Genomic DNA, 18,219 nt, shown 5'->3' on the forward strand with positions numbered 1-18,219 from the left:
GCTTCATCCCTTGTGATAGCCTACTTGTGACAGGCTGCTTCATCTTTTGTGACAGCCTGCTTACGTTAGGATTACGCTGTTTTATATAACATTATGTGGTGCCAGAATTATGATTATATTATGAAGAACAGGAACACAGGGTGCTGGAGGAAGAACAGGCCTTGTGACAGCCAGCTTCATCTCTTGTGACAGCCTGTATCATCTCTTGTGACAGCCTACATGTGACAGCCTGCTTCATCTCTTGTGACAGCCTGCTTCATCTCTTGTGACAGCCTACATGTGACAGCCTGCTTCATCTCTTGTAACAGCCTACATGTGACAGCCTGCTTCATCTCTTGTGACAGCCTGTATCATCTCTTGTAACAGCCTACATGTGACAGCCTGCTTCATCTCTTGTAACAGCCTACATGTGACAGCCTGCTTCATCTCTTGTGACAGCCTACTTGTGACAGCCTGTTTCATCTCTTGTAACAGCCTGCTTCACCTCTTGTGACAGCCTACTTGTGACAGCCTGTTTCATCTTTTGTGACAGCCTGCTTCATCTCTTGTGACAGCCTGCTTCATCTCTTGTGACAGCCTACTTGTGACAACCTGTTTCATCTTTTGTGACAGCCTGTTTCATCTCTTGTAACAGCCTGCTTCACCTCTTGTGACAGCCTACTTGTGACAACCTGTTTCATCTTTTGTGACAGCCTGCTTCATCTCTTGTGACAGCCTACTTGTGACAGCCTGCTTCATCTCTTGTGACAGCCTACTTGTGACAGCCTGCTTTATCTCTGGTGACAGCCTGTTTCATCTCTTGTGACATCCTGCTTCATCTCTTGGACCTGGACATGTCCGTGGTTTTTTGATGAGGTGAAATGTCAACACTGATTACAGAGTTAATAAAGGACAACAAACAGGCAATATCAGTCCAGATCTGGCCCAGTGTAGACCAGCTGTGAGTAAAGGAACCTCTGTGGGGACAACTACTGCAAGCATTGCCCCTTCCTACCAGACTAACTCAAAATCTGTCTCCTCAGTTGAGTGTTCATATATTAGCGGCCATTGTTGTTGATTCTGCATGCTGGATTCATGTCGGCAATGCCACAGGTGCACCCATTGTTTGTGGATGCTGGCTGACGGCGGTGACAGTAACAGAAGCCTGCTATCAGTTTAACTGCCACTTTATTCCTCACATCTGGTTCGAACCTCTCCGTGCCCATTCCCCAAATATATTCACAGAAGGACAACTGCCTCTGTGTTTCAAAATAAGCAATACATGATTTTGCGCTGGGCTACAATTGTATGGGGCATGTGTTCAGAACACTGAATGTTATATTTGTAATTTGTTCTATCTGGGTCACTTATTGTGTTTGGAAAGAATGACTGTACTGTATAATTAAATATGAACCAATGCAGAATGGTTTGCAGCACTGTTTGTCCTTTGTATGTCTTTTTCTTTTGCCTTTTATGGCTCTCCTTCAACAAAACCGATTTTACATCTTTTACAGCAGTAGTAGTTTGGGCTGTTATGGTCAGTGTGCAGAGTTATGGCCTCTGTCCCCTAGTGTTTACTGCACAGTAAGCAGATAGCACATCTGTTACCATCTGTTCCATCCTTTGTATGTTTAAGGGCTGAAGAGTGAGAACACATTAGCTGAATGTAACCCTGAACTAACCATCATTTACAAAAGTTCCAAAGCAACAATGTTCAACCAGATCTTTTTTTTTTACAGATACGGATACGACACCTGTAAAACACAAACACACACACAGGCAAATATCCAGAGGCCATAATCTCACTCCCTCTCCCATACGTTGCTTTCATAATGCAGGGGTGCAGCGTTCTTTAATCTCACAGCCTTGGAAACTGCTACTGTTCGTCTCACTCAAGCTCTCCATGGCTGTGTCCCCAGAGACCTTTATGGTATGAATAATTACGCAGCTGCAGTAGAAGCTTTGCATTGTGATGGCCTGCACTTCCAGTTCATTACCCACACCTCTTCTACTTTAACACAGGGAGCTACATCTGCCCGAGAGAGACAGATAGAACACCCTGACGGACAGCTCGGCCTGTGCATTTCTCCATGTATTACCCATACTTACTTTAACACCCACTTCTGTTAAATGGGATTCAGATGATGGAGTGGAGTTCTTGGGGTCTGAAATGCTCATCCCATTACATGGCATTTTAATATGGCTTTACAATGTATTTGTTTCCATCTTATCAGTGGAGCTGATCAGTGATCTGTGCCCTAAGTCTTATGCGTCCCTGCAGAGAGCTCAGGCATTATGAATAAAACCTTTAATGGCTGAAACTACTGTTAACGATAGGAAACACTGTTGATTGCAGAATCCACTGACAACCCTGTGAGAGTGGTGCTGGTTCTGTAGCATTAAAAAAATTATTTAAAGTGCATACTTTTATATAAGAGAAATGATTACATTAGGATTACGCTGCTTTATATTAAATTATGTGGTGTCAGAATTATGATTATATTATGAAGAACAGGAACACAGGGTGCTGAAGGAAGAACAGGCCTTGTGATAGCCTGCTTCATCTCTTGTAACAGCCTGCTTCATCTCTTGTGACAGCCTGCTTCATCTCTTGTGACAGCCTACTTGTGATAGCCTGCTTCATCTCTTGTGACAGCCTACTTGTGACAGCCAGCTTCATCTCGTGACAGCCTACTTGTGACAGCCTGCTTCATCTCTTGTGACAGCCTACTTGTGACAGCCTGCTTCATCTCTTGTGACAGCCTACTTGTGACAGCCAGCTTCATCTCTTGTGACAGCCAGTTTAATCTCTTGTGACAGCCTGCTTCATCTCTTGTGACAGCCAGCTTCATCTCTTGTGACAGCCAGTTTAATCTCTTGTGACAGCCTGCTTCATCTCTTGTGATGGCCTGCTTCATCTCTTGGACCTGGACTTGTCCTTGGTTTTTTGAGACCTAACTTCAAACTCCACATGATATGCTATTACCTAAATGATTCAAAACATCAAACTGATTGTTAAGAAATGTTAAGAATTAATTTATTGTTAAGAGATTAATTTACATTGACTTCTACATTTCTTATGAGGGCCAGATAATCTAGGATGTGGCACAGCTTAGGTGAATCTCTCTGCTTTCTGATATCCCACCTAATATCCTGCACTATATTAAAGTTTCAGAGTCAGATTTTCCACGAGCCAGATGTACTTTTGAATCACATAACATTTGGAAACGAGACCAAGCTATTTGACCCTGGAGTAGTGTTCTCATTCAAACTTTTAGCAATCAGTGCCAGTAGTATCACAAATAGCTGCACATGTTCACCTAAAATGTGTTTATAGAAAATATGTTATACAGTATATACAAGTCTGGACAAAAAGGAAGCGGTCATAAAAAGGAAATTGGTTTATCGGTATGTAAGAAACCACGACCATTTGTCTGTGATGACTTGAGACTTGAAGCAAAGTGACATGTGAATGAACCGCTGGGAACAGAGTGATATGGAGGCAGACAGAAGCCTTCATATTGTGAGCACGGCAATGAAAGTAGCATTGATTTTTTTTTCTAGGTTAATGAGGTGAAATGCAAAATCAGGGGTGTACCGGCTTGTCACTTATTTAGAAGAGCCAAATTCTAGCAGGACACTGCATCCTCAAGGGGAGAATGGACCCCTGAGCAGAAGGTAACAGAAATAACACCTTATCTAAAAGTACACTTTCCTAAGAACGACTAATGGTGTTTTCCTGTCTTGGGCACTTCACTTCAACACCTATTTAAACACTCAAATCGGCTGTAGTGCTCCTGTTTGTTACAGTAGTGTAGAGCTTTCAACTGGCTTTGTGTGTTAAATCTTGAATTAATGACATTATCGTTGTCATAACTGGGTCCTGACACTAAATCCTGATAATCAAGAATGCATATACTAAAGGTATATTTTTAATTACTCTAGTTTTTAAGCTTATTAAAAGCTTAATTTATTTCCTCCTATATGTTCCACTCAGAAGAAATGCATCAACCATCTGTATTAGTGCAACAGAAGAAGAGACAAAACAAATAATATTTTCATAAAACCAGACTTATGAATTGGCTTTAAGGCCTTTGGCTGGATTGAATCCTCATGTCTCTGATATGTATTTTGGTGATAAGGTTTCTCTGGGTAGGGTTTAATTGGCTCATTAACCCTAGCAGCTCATTCAGATCTGATATCCTCCTCCATCAGCTTCCCCTGTCTTGCTCTCTGTTTAGCAGCAGCTAATGGCCTGAGAACAGCCCACATGGACAGGCCATGTCCATGGACACAAAAGGAGCTTAGAGAGAATTGCTTGATCCTAGAGAGATAGACAGAGAGACAGAGGACTGTGCATTACGGAGTGTTTCGGTTCTTCCAAAGCTTGCTGTAGCTAGACAAGGAAGCAATGCCGACTGCGGTGAAGTACCACCAGCACCCCACCGCGATCCTGTTCTCCTTTTTGATTGAGACATTTGCTACCAATGCAACACAGCTAGGAGTCCAAGAGCTATGAAGATTCACATTTAATGTTGTCCAACAGTTATTTCTGTTAGGCAGCAACATTTACATATGAATCTGTGAAACCCCTCTCCAGATGTTGTGTTGATTTCTACACAAACACTCGAGATTATATGTTTTGGAACATACCGTAATTTTTGTATTAACAAGCCAAACAATGACGTGCAATTAAATATGTTTTATTTACATTGAATTCCTCATAAATTAAAAAGCATTTTACAAAATGTTGATATTCATTCAACACAAAAGACAACAAAACATGGAAATACAACATCAAAATGGAATAAAGTCTTGTTAAGAGTGTCTGTATGATATCTTTATATCTCTGTATTCTATTCCTGTATCATCCAGTCTACCTGCCAATACTTTAGCCTATTGACCTGAATTAATATCATAAAGAGGTACATTTTTACATTCCATTGCATTAGCATTATAGGCCAAGCCCTAGTCTATCGAGTCCCACTGCTGTGCACATATGGCGCCTCACAGAGATAAGGGTGAACCATGGGCTACCCCAAGGTCAATATGACCCCAGCACAAATAGTCAATCAATATTCAGGACTGTAAATCACTGTCGCACTAGGTGTGAGCTCCTATGGATGATGCCCTGAGGTGATACCATTATGTGGTTACTTTTGATTGGTAAGTGATGGCACTCTGCTAGGCCAAGATATGACTGAAGGAAGTCTGGACAAGGAGTAGGGCAGGGCTATTCAACTGGCGGCCCGCGGGCCAGATCCGGCCCTTTAATGAATTTGTACCCCGGCCTGCGGCCCATCTCCCCATAAATAATAATAAATATTTGGTAAACTGCTGTAAAAATAAATAACATTTATTTGCAACATTTTACGACACTGTGTGGCGCTTTATGGCACGTTGTGTCTCTATGCGGCACGTTTCTCTGGCACGAGTGTTACATTCGCCACAACGTCCCCCCCCCCCCCCCCAACAAATTTCGTTCAATTTTAAATCCACTATGACAGTATTGGTGTAGGTCTAAAAATTGTCTGGCCCACAGGTCAGAGCTCTCTGCCAAATCTGGCCCGAAAAATATAGTTGAATTGGGGTGGAGCTGAGAGTGGAGCAGGTGGACTGACGAGTCAAATCTCAACCTAACCGTCACCCTAGTCCTCACCCTAATCCTCAGCTCTGTCTGGGGGGGGTGGGGCTAAGAGGAGTATATAACATTTACATTTACATTTATGGCATTTGGCAGACGCCCTTATCCAGAGCGACTTACATTTTATCTCATTTTTATACAAGTGAGCAATTGAGGGTTAAGGGTCTTGCTCAGGGGCACCTCAGTCATGGCCTCAGGTCTGGGAATCAAACCCACAACCCTCCGGTCACAAGACCAGTTCCCTAACCACCGGCCCATGACAAGTGGAAATGGCAAAATGACCTGTATATAACAGGTGAAATGGATGCAATCTATCCAATTTGTTAGGTGAAGCGATAACTTTGGCTAGCCAAACAGTAAGCAACTTGCAAAGCAGGCTGTTTTAATATTAAGGAACTTTATAAAGTTGATTGTGTATAGTCTCATGACATATGCTGAGCTTTGCAAAAAAAATATGCACCTGTGAAGTTTTACACACGTTTAACCTTCACCTAGAGATGCAGGTACAGTAGCTTTAACCTTCACCTAGAGATGCAGGTACAGTAGCTTTAACCTTCACCTAGAGATGTAGGTACAGTAGCTTTAACCTTCACCTAGAGATGCAGGTACAGTAGCTTTAACCTTCACCTAGAGATGCAGGTACAGTAGCTTTAACCTTCACCTAGAGATGTAGGTACAGTAGCTTTAACCTTCACCTAGAGATGCAGGTACAGTAGCTTTAACCTTCACCTAGAGATGCAGGTACAGTAGCTTTAACCTTCACCTAGAGATGTAGGTACAGTAGCTTTAACCTTCACCTAGAGATGCAGGTACAGTAGCTTTAACCTTCACCTAGAGATGCAGGTACAGTAGCTTTAAGTAAATACAGTGTCAAAGGCTCTGCAGTATTAAATATTCACACAGAACTGAATCAAGGATATCCCTAGGTTTGGAGTTTATATTACATGCTGAAGAATAATGAACCCATAGATTAAAAAATGGTACAAGATGATCTACTGGAGATCATGACTGTGGAACCACTGGCCGTATGTAGTGGATAATAAACCTCCTGTTAACATTGGAAACAAAACAAAACCCTGTGTGGTGTCATTTCAACACCATAAAAGATTTAAAACACATGCTTATTATATTAATTAATAATATAATATATAATTAATCATAATTAATATTAATAATTAATATATAATCGCAATTAATGATGAGTCTTGAAACTCATATTTGGTAAACTATCTAGGAGATATGATTGTTAAAAATAAAATAATATAAAATAAAGTTTTAAAAATGAAACATGCTTGTTGTTTTATTCATGGCACCTAGGGACTGGGAACATCCATGCAGGGCAGACATATGCAGACACAGGATCAGTTTATTACAACTCGTAGTTTAGAACAGGCGATGAAAAACTACCAGACAAGGCAAAAATTTCAGCAAAAACATAATCCAAAATGACTATATACAAGATCACCCGGTACGCTTCACACAAGGTTTGGCAACTTTGCAGAGTATGAACTGACTGCCTCTGGTATAAATGGGGTTATGGTAATGAGTGAAAGGCGTAAGGTCAGTATTCAGGGATTGATGATCTGAGACGCCGGCTCATGGAATTCTGGGAGATGAAGTTCTGACAATGAGGATCAATGACATTTGTGCCCTCTCAGTCTGTCCTCTCTGATGTTCCAGGAGAGAGGGAGGATGATTATCTATCACTAATGATGCTCTCTGAGCAACCCACATATATCCCAAAACAGAGAGGAGGAGAGTGGGAGAACCGAGAATGGAGGGAGGTGAGGAATTAATAAGACAAGGAAAAGACAGATCATGTGGATGTCAGAAAAAGGCCCTCATTAGGCTAAATATATTCCTCCTCTTTCATCTGCAGTGGTGCAGAACTCTTCCCAACACACCAAAACACACCAGGGCAGTGCTGAATAGAATGAGCCAGAAATTAGATGGAACTCACAGAAGAGTGTAGCAGACATTGGATCACAGAGTAGAGCTAGCTCTTTCCGCAGTCTTTTTGAATCATTTCATCTTCAACTTGAATTCTGAATAATTAAAATGTTTCGAATCAAACATGGTTTGAAATCTAACAAAATTAAGCCAGATATTGCACTGATTGTATTATCTAAACTCTGTTCTGAAATAAACAATTTAATTCAGTTCATTTAAACTTTGGTGTTTAAGCAAACACCAGGTCCCAGTAACTGCGAGTGTCAGGCAGGGCTATGAAGGTCGCAATGTAAACAATCTAGATATGAACCACACTGTAAGCAGACATGAACCACACTGTAAACAGACTAGATATGTTCCACATTGTAAACAGATTAGATATGAACCATATTATAAACAGACTAGATATATTCCACATTGAAATCGGACTAGATTTTAATCACACTATAAACTGAGTAGATCTGAACTACAGTGTAAACATTCTAGATATGAACCACACTGTAAACAGACTAAATATGAATCAGACTGCAAATACACTAGACATAAACTACAATGTAAACAAACTAGAGAGTTTTCTATATGCAGGGTCCTTGAACAATCCAGTATTGATAGTTATAGTTATTTACCGTAAGGTCAGTATGTTGGAATTTAATCAAATTTGCATACAATCATGGGCATAACTTTGAAAAGTACACGGACAAGAACACATTCAGCTGCCCCTTAAATTCATACTCCCATTTAGAGATCATGTCCTCGGGTATGAGTGTGCACAGCAAAAAAATCATCTCTGAGACTGAAAGGAAAAAGTTCATGAATGGTGATATGACTGCGTTTGTCAAACCTATCAGTGTTGAACAATACTTGAAATATCAGCATTATGGTTTAAAATGTAAATGTAGTACTGTTGTTTTCTGTTTACTATAAAAAAAAAAATCTTTTGTTTATTGTGATTTTGAAATGTCATGTGACTTTCCAGCAGCTGTTCCGGGCTGTTTCACGGAGCTCTCATTCAGTGACAGCCATTGGTCATGTCATATTGGAGGCGTGGCCTGACCAAATGCACTTGCCAACATAACCTTAGTGCCATGTTCACAGAATATTTGTGCAGGTATCTGCAGAAGACTATGTTTAACATATTTTTAGAGACACTTTCAGAAAGTGGTAAGGACATGTCCCCTGTGTCCCCAGTATGAATAATGCCTACAAGGCTTCCTTAAATCAATTGTTTGTGCAGCTAGGTAGGGATTTATGTGTAAGTCATATTGATGGTGGGGTGCGTGTTTGGGCTCTTGATCAAAGAAACAACGAAAACACCAAGAACCAAATGCACATTGACAGCAGTTGTGATGCTGCTGGTGACGGTATGTTGTGATGCAGCTCTTGGCTTGCATTCTGAATTAGACTGCTGCGTTTTCCCAGATGCCTGGACCTTGTTGTTATTTGGGTGCCATATCACAACAGACGTGATGAAGGATGCTGCTTTCGGTGTGCGTTTTACAATCAAACGTTGTTGGATCTTTGCCTTCGTTTATTTGCATATTGATTGCCCGTGCCCCCTCCCCCCTTTTCCCTCCTCAGGTACACCAAGATGAAGACGGCCACAAACATCTACATCTTCAACCTGGCCCTGGCCGACACCCTGTTCCTCGCCACGCTCCCGTTCCAGGGCACCGACATCTTCCTGGACTCCTGGCCCTTTGGCAGCATGCTGTGCAAGGCTGTGATCTCCATCGACTACTACAACATGTTCACCAGCGTGTTCACACTGACCGTGATGAGCATGGACCGCTACGTGGCCGTGTGCCACCCCGTCAAGGCGCTGGACATGAGGACGCCGCACAAGGCCAAAGTGGTCAACATATGCGTGTGGGTGCTCGCCTCAGCCATAGGAGTCCCGGGAATGATCCTGGGAGCCGTAGAGGATGACCACGGTGAGTGTGCACGCCCCGCTGCACGTTTACGCCCCGCAGTGGTCGTGTGAAAGGAACTCCCAACGCGGAGAGCATGAAGCTGTTAGCAGCAGCTGACAGAAGCTCCTTGGCAATATCAAATATAGCTATGGCTCTTAATTGGAGCAGTCAGCTTCTTAACAGCTCTGCGTAAAATGCAGCAACACCTGGCACTCAGTGGGACAATGACTGTGGGGGCAGGCTGTGTGTGTGTGTGTGTGTGCACTTCCTGGGCTCTTCACAATGATTTTAATGGTGCGGTTCTGGGATCAGGTGCACTTGATTGCAGAGTGCTCAGGAATGAAAGCAGAACAAGAAACCCAAAAATCAGTCTACATCCTGTGGCAGTTTATTTCCACTTAGAACACTAAATCAATGCAGGTGCCCTTTGTAAAGACACGTTGTGAGTTATTTACAAAGGTAATTGAATTAGCCATCTTAGATATGAGTGAACAGTGTGGCCAACGTCTTTCTGGGCTCAAATCGGTGTGTGTGTGTGTGTGTGTGTGTGTGTGTGTGTGTGTGTGTGTGTGTGTGTGTGTGTGTGTGTGTGTGTGTGTGTGTGTGTGTGTGTAAGACATATACTTAGCCAAGCAGTGATCTGCTGCTGTGGCCTTTAGGACTCTGCTTAATTATTCATTATTAATGGGCCTAACAGATTTTTGTGAATAATGTATTTAATCTGTCAGCAGTACAGTCTGAAAAGTGCAGCTCCTTGCCACCCTCTTCACATCTATATGCCATCTATAGATATATGGTATATATATATATATATATATATATATATATATATATATATATATATATATATATATATATATATATATATATATATATATATATATATATATATACCATATATATAACTCCACCTAAGTAACGTCTCACTTGGCCTTGCAACATATAAACTTATAAAGGTAGTGGTAGTGATATGGAACAGGTGAATGTGATGATGAACTGGAGTGATTAGTAGGCTGGTGATTGTGAGCGAGGGAGTGTGTGATTCTGTTCTCATTCTATATGGCTGATGTTTTGGTCACTTTGGCATTTTGTCAGTTCTCTCACCATAGAGGTGGCATGGTGTGGTTTCTACAACCCACAGAAGTTGCTCAGGTAGTGCAGCTCATCCAGGAAGGCACATCAATGCGAGCTGTGGCAAGAAGGTTTGCTGTGTCTGTCAGCAGTGTCCAGAGCATGGAGCAGTACACCAGGAGACATGGAGGGGGCCATAGGAGGGCAACAACCCAGCAGCAGGACCACTAACTCCTCTTTTGTGCAAGGAGGAACAGGAGGAGCAGTGGCAGAGCCCTGCAAAATGACCTCCAGCAGGCCACTAATATCCATGTTTCTGCTCAAACTGTCAGAAACAGACTCCATGAGGGTGGTATGAGGGCCCGACGTCCACAAGTGGGGCTTGTGCTTACAGCCCAACACCGTGCAGGACGATTGGCAGATTCGCCATTTGCGCCCTGTGCTCTTCACGGATGAGAGAAGATTCACACTGAGCACATGTGGAGACGTGACTGAGAATGTTCTGCTACCTGCAACATCTTCCTTCATGACCGGTTTGACATTGGGTCAGTAATGGTGTGGGGAGGCCTTTCTTTGGAGGGTGCACAGACCCCCATGTGCTAGCCAGAGGTACCGTGACTGCCATTAGGTAACAGGGGGAGATCCTCAGACCCATTGTGAGACCATGTGCTGGTACAGTGGGCCCTGGGTTCCAATGTTAGGCCTCATGTGGTTGAAGTGTGTCAGCAGTTCCTGCATGATGAAGGCATTGATGCTATGGACTGGCCTGGCCTGTTCCCCAGACCTGAATCCAATCGAGCACATCTGGGACATCATCCACAAATGCCACGTTGCACCAAGACTGTCCAGGAGTTGATGCTTTAATCCAGGTCTGGGAGGAGATTCTTCAGGAGAACATCCGCTGCCTCATTAAAAGCATGCCCAGGCGTTGTAGGGAGGTCATACAGGCATGTGAATGCCACACACATTTGTGTGTGTGTACACTATAATACACTGTATTTATACACATACACTATAATGCAGAATTCAGCACCTTCTACAGACTGGTGCAGTTACTAAATAATTCAGTTCTGCAGTTCCAATTTTTCAATTCCCCCACCAGTTTTACCACTATTCAATTAGATTGCTAGAATTCTATAGATGTAGCTGTACATCAGTAACCTGTACATAATTGAATTAGACCCCGTAGGGTGTAGGGGGGATAGCATTGGACCAAATGCTATGTGTTGTGATTAGGTAATATAGAGGTGCCCCCAGGAACATAGCTACCTACCCCCGTACTCCATACAAACCCTCCGACATGCAGAGCTTTCTTACAGAACTCACTTCAGTTCATCTTCCCAAGGGATTTTTCTTGTCGTCTGACTTCAACACTATAGTGGGCGGGGGAGGAAAAGAGAAAGATGCAGCTACAGAGAAAAACAGCGATTTGGAGGGTTAGAGATGGTATTATATAAACGGGCGCTGAACTCCTGAGAATGAGAGAAAGATGCTTATCCTCAATTAGGGAAGATGCTCTTCTGGACACCTGTGCCACCAAACACCACCAGCTGAATTGGCTGTACTGCTAAGACTATGACAACAACTCATTATGCTGCCAATAGCGTGTTATCACTAGAAAACCTAGAAAATGAGCACAAACAATTAGGACTACAATAGTTTCATTCCTCATTAGCATGCATAATCCACTCTAATGTAACGTGTGCGTCCAATAATATCTAGAACATGGAAATCTATGTAATTGGTGAAATCTAAGGTATATAATGTGAATAAGTTCGGTTTCAGCCCTTTGGATTTCAGCCATTCTGAATGGAATCTCAAGGTTAACTTCAAACACATGCTTCCCTGGAGCAGGAATTGGAACGGAGAGGCAGCAATCCTAATCCACCCACTCCACCTCCTTCCTAAGAGTTCTATTGTGGGGGAACCAGGGAGGTGAAGAAGAGAAGAAGAACTCGTGTCTTAGCCCTCTGAGGAGTCACTCTCATTCTCAGAGCAGGAAAATAAAATCTCCACCCATTTGAATCGTTTCAGTCCAGAATACGTGATGACCTGCTCAGTGCTCTATGGGGCTGTTATAGAACTGGCGCATTGTAATGAATAAAGAGTGCAGCACTCACGTTTTCTAATACCTTTTCATTCAATGAAAAATAAATGGAGGGAACTATGAGCTAAAACTGCAGGTAACTTTCTATGGAGTCTGCATTTATAAGCCATTATTAATGTGATTATAACTGTGATTATAACATCACTGTAACTTTGTAAAAATGTTACAAACAGTTATAATCACATTTACAGTATAATGGCTTCTAAATGCAGACTTCATAGAACGTGTTACCGGCATTATAATGAATAATGACACTTGTGTTACTACACCTTTATAAGTTACACAATAATTTATTTATCCTTTACTCCATTATTGGAGGGTATAAGCATGCTTACAAAGCATTATTGCAAAGTTACAGTTATTGTCATATAATGGCTTATAAATGAAAGGCTTCTTAGAAAGTGATACAAAACTATATTTCGAATGTAGGGGAACTGCAGATCAAACATTTTGTTTGTTCTGAATTGGATTGTAACCTGAGTGGTTAAACTTACCTCCTCGTGCCGCAACATCATGTTTAACCTTCAGGCACATTTGGAACAGCTCTAGAGCACGTACTACTGATCTAGAACAGATCACCAAATTAGACATGTCTGATGACAATGCCAATGACAAAACCAGAAAACGTAGAAAGCGTTGATAAGCTGCAATTCTGTTAGCCCTGAGGTCTTTGCGCTTTGTGAGTTCCTAATTTTTTTTACGTCAGCATCTAGCTTGATCAGTGATCAGTGCACCTGTTAACACAGTTTTGACAAGAATGACAAGACGCTGATTAACTTACTGTTGCTTACATTAGCCCCTCAAATGCAAACGCTGACAGCAAATTAAGAAAAGGTGTGCACATTTCTTAGCATTTCCACTGAGCATGTTTTAGTGTATTTGCATTCAGACACGTCTACAAATTCTACAAAAAAAATCCATTGATGCTTGAATTGACTTATTACTAGCACAGAATATTTAATGCCTTTGATAGAATATGGAAAAGCTAAATGTTCATGCATACAAATAAGGAATATTTTGGTTTAATTTCTTTTAGCCAATAATTGCTAGAAAACAGAATGAATAATGTTCAATCAATCAATCAATCGAAGTTTATTTGTATAGCGCTTTTCACAACACATGTTGTCACAAAGCGCTTTACAGGATTTAAAAGGTTAGCAATACTACGGGTCCAGAACCCTAATGAGCAAGCCAAAGGCGACAGTGGCAAGGAAAAACTCCCTATGATGGTGGGGAATAGGAAGAAACCTCGGGAGAACCAAGACTCAAAAGGGAACCCATCCTCCATTGGGTGGCCCGTTAACACACAAATTACACAAAATACAGACAAATACACAAGTCACACACAAATCACACAATCAGACTAAGTGAAGGTAAAAATGAAAGTTCTGGGTTATGATATTGTCACTGTAAATGTCTGTTGATGAACGCCAGGCTTTCATTCCGTGTCGGAGCAGCGATGCTGGTATTGTAGGCTCCGACTGCAATGTTACTCTCCAGGTGAACCTCGGAGAAAAGATACGAGATGTAGTAAATATGTAACAGATTAATCAAAGGCCAAACTAAACAGATGAGTCTTTAATCGAGTTTTAAACATTGAGACTGTGTCTGAGTCCCGAATAGAGGCAGGAAGATTATTCCACAATTGTGGAGCTTTAAAAGAAAAGGCTCTTCCACCTGCTGTGATCTTTTTGATCCTAGGAACAGTTAATAACCCTGCGTCCTGCGAGCGAAGTGAACGCGCTGGGTTATATTGTTCAATAAGTTCACTAAGATAGTCTGGAGCTAAGCCATGCAGCGTTTTATATGTTAATAAAAGTATTTTATAGTCAATACGGAATCTAATTGGCAGCCAGTGTAATGACGATAGTACGGGACTAATATGATCAAACTTTTTAGTTTTTGTTAAAACTCGTGCTGCTGCGTTCTGAACCAGCTGGAGTTTATCGATTTACCAGAACATCCAGCTAGGAGACTGTTGCAATAATCTAAACGAGAGGATATGAATGCATGGATTAGTTTTTCTGCATCACTAATATTTAATATGTTTCTAATTTTGGCAATGTTGCGCAAGTGAAAGAACGCTAGCCTGGTTATATTATTAATATGTGTATCGAACGAGAGATCTGGGTCTATTGTGACACCCAAGTTCTTTACCTCTGCGCTGGGGGTTATAGTAAAAGAATGTAGATTCAATGCTACATTATGTATCTTGTCTCTCGCAGCCCTAGACCCAATTATTATCAATTCTGTTTTATCGGGATTTAGTGCTAGAAAGTTACACGCCATCCAATGTTTTATCTCTTCTACACAATTCTCAATCTTACTGTTTGCGCCTAAATCATCGGGTTTTGCCGATAAATATAGCTGAGTGTCGTCTGCGTAGGAATGGAAACTGATGTCATGCTTATGCATAATCTCGCCTAAGGGTAACATGTACAGTGTGAATAGAAGTGGTCCTAGGACTGTCCCTTGTGGGACACCATATTTAACCTGCACAGATTTAGAGGTTTTATTATTAACACTTACACATTGGAAGCGGTCAGTTAAATATGATCTAAACCAGGAGAGTGCGACTCCTTTAATACCTACCGTGTTTTCTAGTCTATCCAGCAAAATGTTGTGGTCTACAGTATCAAAAGCTGCACTAAGATCCAACAGTATAAGGAACGAGACGACCCCATTATCGGCCGATATTAGTAGATCATTCACTACCCTGAGTAAAGCTGTTTCAGTGCTGTGGTTTGGTCTAAATCCTGATTGGAACTTTTCATGGATACTATTTGATTGGAGATAGTGATTTAACTGATTGGAAACTGCTTTTTCTAAAATTTTAGAGATAAATGGGAGATTAGAAATGGGTCTATAGTTGGCTAGAATCTGCGAATCGAGATTCTGTTTTTTAATCAAGGGTCTAATTACGGCGCATTTTAATTATTTGGGCATGTAACCTAGGTTAAGGGAGGAGTTAATCATATTAAGTAAGGGCCCTGCAATGGCTGGGAGTAGGTCTTTAAATAGACGGGTTGGAACTGGGTCAAATATACATGATGTAGGCTTAGACGAATTAATCAGTGTTGTGAGCTCTTTTTGCGATATAGGATCGAAGATATTTAGCTCAGTAATATTTTTGGATGCATAGTTACTAATAACTAAGCTACTGGGGTTATACATATATATATATATATATATACTGGGTTATGTTATACATTATGCCTTCACATATTCAACAATATTTGTAGTTGATTGCTAAAAGCAAACCGAATGTGCTTTTTGATTAAGTCATGGGCTGAAATGACTGATGAGTACAAATTGCGGCCATGTGTTTATTCTACCACAACCTGAGCATTGTAGTTAATTAAGCCCATATCAAAACCAAACTGAGAGTTTAACATCAATCAACTCATGAATGTGCTGGTTTCTCTTGTTCTGCCTCTTGCACGCAGGCATCGAGTGCATATTGGTGCTGCCGGACCCTCGCGAATACTGGGAAAAGGTGTTCGGCACGTGTGTCTTCCTCCTGTCCTTCCTCATTCCTGTGGTGATCATCAGCATGTGCTACAGCCTGATGGTCAAGCGTTTACGGAGCGTCCGGATCCTCTCCGGCTCCAAGGAGAAGGACCGCAACCTGCGGCGCATCACGCGCATGGTGCTGGTGGTGGTGGCCGTCTTCGTGGTGTGCTGGACGCCCATCCAGATCATGGCCCTGGCCCAGTCGCTGGGCTTCAACCTGGCCAGCGTGCACACGGCGGTCCTGCTACACTTCTGCATCGCCCTGGGCTACGTCAACAGCAGCCTGAACCCCGTCCTCTACGCCTTCCTGGACGAGAACTTCAAGCGTTGCTTCCGCGAGTTCTGCCAGCCGTCTCCCTTCGGCCTGGACGCGCAGCAGTCCGGCCGCATGCGCAGTATCGCCCGCGAGGTCGCCTACAACTACAAGACCACGTACGGGAACAGCAATCCCGCGTGACTAGGCGTGGAGCTGCCCCTGGTCAGCCCCGAGCCGCAGCCCAACCCAGGGACAGGGAACTCGAATTCTGAGTTGACTCAGATCACCACCCTCTAGCGCCACCGCTTCCTCTGCCAAGTGGGCAGAGGAATGGGTGGGGTTAGGAGAGAGGGAGGGGTCACATTCGATGACACGCCCTCTTAGGGACAAAGGGGCTCAATTTTCAGTGTCTTAGGATTTGGATGTTAAGGTCTACGTTATTGGTTTTTATCTAAACAAAGCTTCTTTGTTGTTTGATGTCAGTATTATAAACATGCTTTTTATGTCTTTATTTATAACAGGCTGTGACTTCTTTGGTAAGTGGGACAGGATTGCATTGCCTTAAATCTAACACAGAGTCTTTTGAAATGAAGCCCATGGACTTTGGGAGCTAGACCTGCATGGAGTGTAACTCTCATTCCTTTTGTATTGTACCTTCTACTGGACTGAGGTATATGCGATGTAAGAAAGAAAAGGAGCTTACAAAACAGAGACTTAGCTGTTAAAGCTTGTTTGTTATTTCATTTATAAAAATGCTATTTTTTGTTGGTTGTCCTGTAGCAAAGCAAAAATATTTTATATTACATGGTTTTATAGCAGTTTTAAGCTCAAAAGATTCTTTGTAAAGATGACAAATATTTGTGTATTTAGTGTTAATAGATACTACAGACATACTACAAAAACACATAGTATTGTTATAGTCACCAGTGCACATTACCTCTTGATATTCATGAATGTTTTGAGTGTATGAAGTATCTCTCTTCCCTACATGTTATTCCCTACATGTTCCCTACATGAGGAGTAAATGTTCTCTTCAGTTTACATCACAGACAGCTGAATGTCACACAACTTTTTAAAGTAGCCAAATTAAAAACAAATAGTCTGAATTTTGATGTCCGATGAAAACAATGTAAAGCTTCTTCTTGTATATTATATTTGGTGTAATGATTTGCTCATTTGCTGCATCTGACTGAACTATTTACATATTTATTTATCTACTGAGAAAGAGTGTCTTTGGAGTCTAGACAGTTATTGCTATATATTGAGGGTAATATTGGAAATCATATATTCATATTTTTCTCTGCATATGGATTAAATGGCAGTTATTAAAGACTTAAATAAGAGGTTGTTTGCTTTTTTATTAATTTTTTTCTTGTCTGTTTTTTTAAAGATTGTGTTTGGTATATCTTTGAATGTTTGGTATATACTCCAGAGACAAAACGTGTCGAACGTTACACTCGTCACGGAGTGTTTTTCCAGTAGCCCTGAAATAAATGCTCCGGTTTAAAATTTAGTCTCCCGTAAAAATTAAAAAATATTTTTGGCATTTGGGTCCGTATCCAGTTAATCGAGAATGTGATTGGGTCCGGACAGGACGGCATTCGGGTCCGGATCCGGACCGCGGTCCGCCATTTGGTGACCCCTGCTATAGAGGCAGGAGAGGCTCTAGGTAGTGGAGGTGGAGTTGCAGTGAGGGTCAGGTGGTGATTTTAATCCCAGGGGGCCTGTTCCTCACTGGAGAGCTGTCACTCTTTTGGTGTTGCTATTTAAGCGAAATAACAATCCCAAA

General features: G+C 41.8%; 1 protein-coding gene across 1 annotated transcript in view; it reads left to right on the plus strand.

Moving 5' to 3' along the window:
* Window positions 1–17,762, plus strand: part of oprl1 (opiate receptor-like 1) — a 34,464-nt gene extending 16,702 nt beyond the window's left edge. The window contains exons 3-4 of the mRNA XM_076984234.1: window positions 9,152–9,504; window positions 16,108–17,762. Coding sequence (XP_076840349.1) covers window positions 9,152–9,504; window positions 16,108–16,631 — 877 coding nt within the window. The 3' untranslated portion in view covers window positions 16,632–17,762. The remainder of the gene's footprint in view (window positions 1–9,151; window positions 9,505–16,107) is intronic.
* Window positions 17,763–18,219: the final 457 nt, after the last annotated feature.

This window comes from Brachyhypopomus gauderio, chromosome 21, assembly GCF_052324685.1.
Source record: "Brachyhypopomus gauderio isolate BG-103 chromosome 21, BGAUD_0.2, whole genome shotgun sequence".
Lineage (NCBI taxonomy): Eukaryota > Metazoa > Chordata > Actinopteri > Gymnotiformes > Hypopomidae > Brachyhypopomus > Brachyhypopomus gauderio.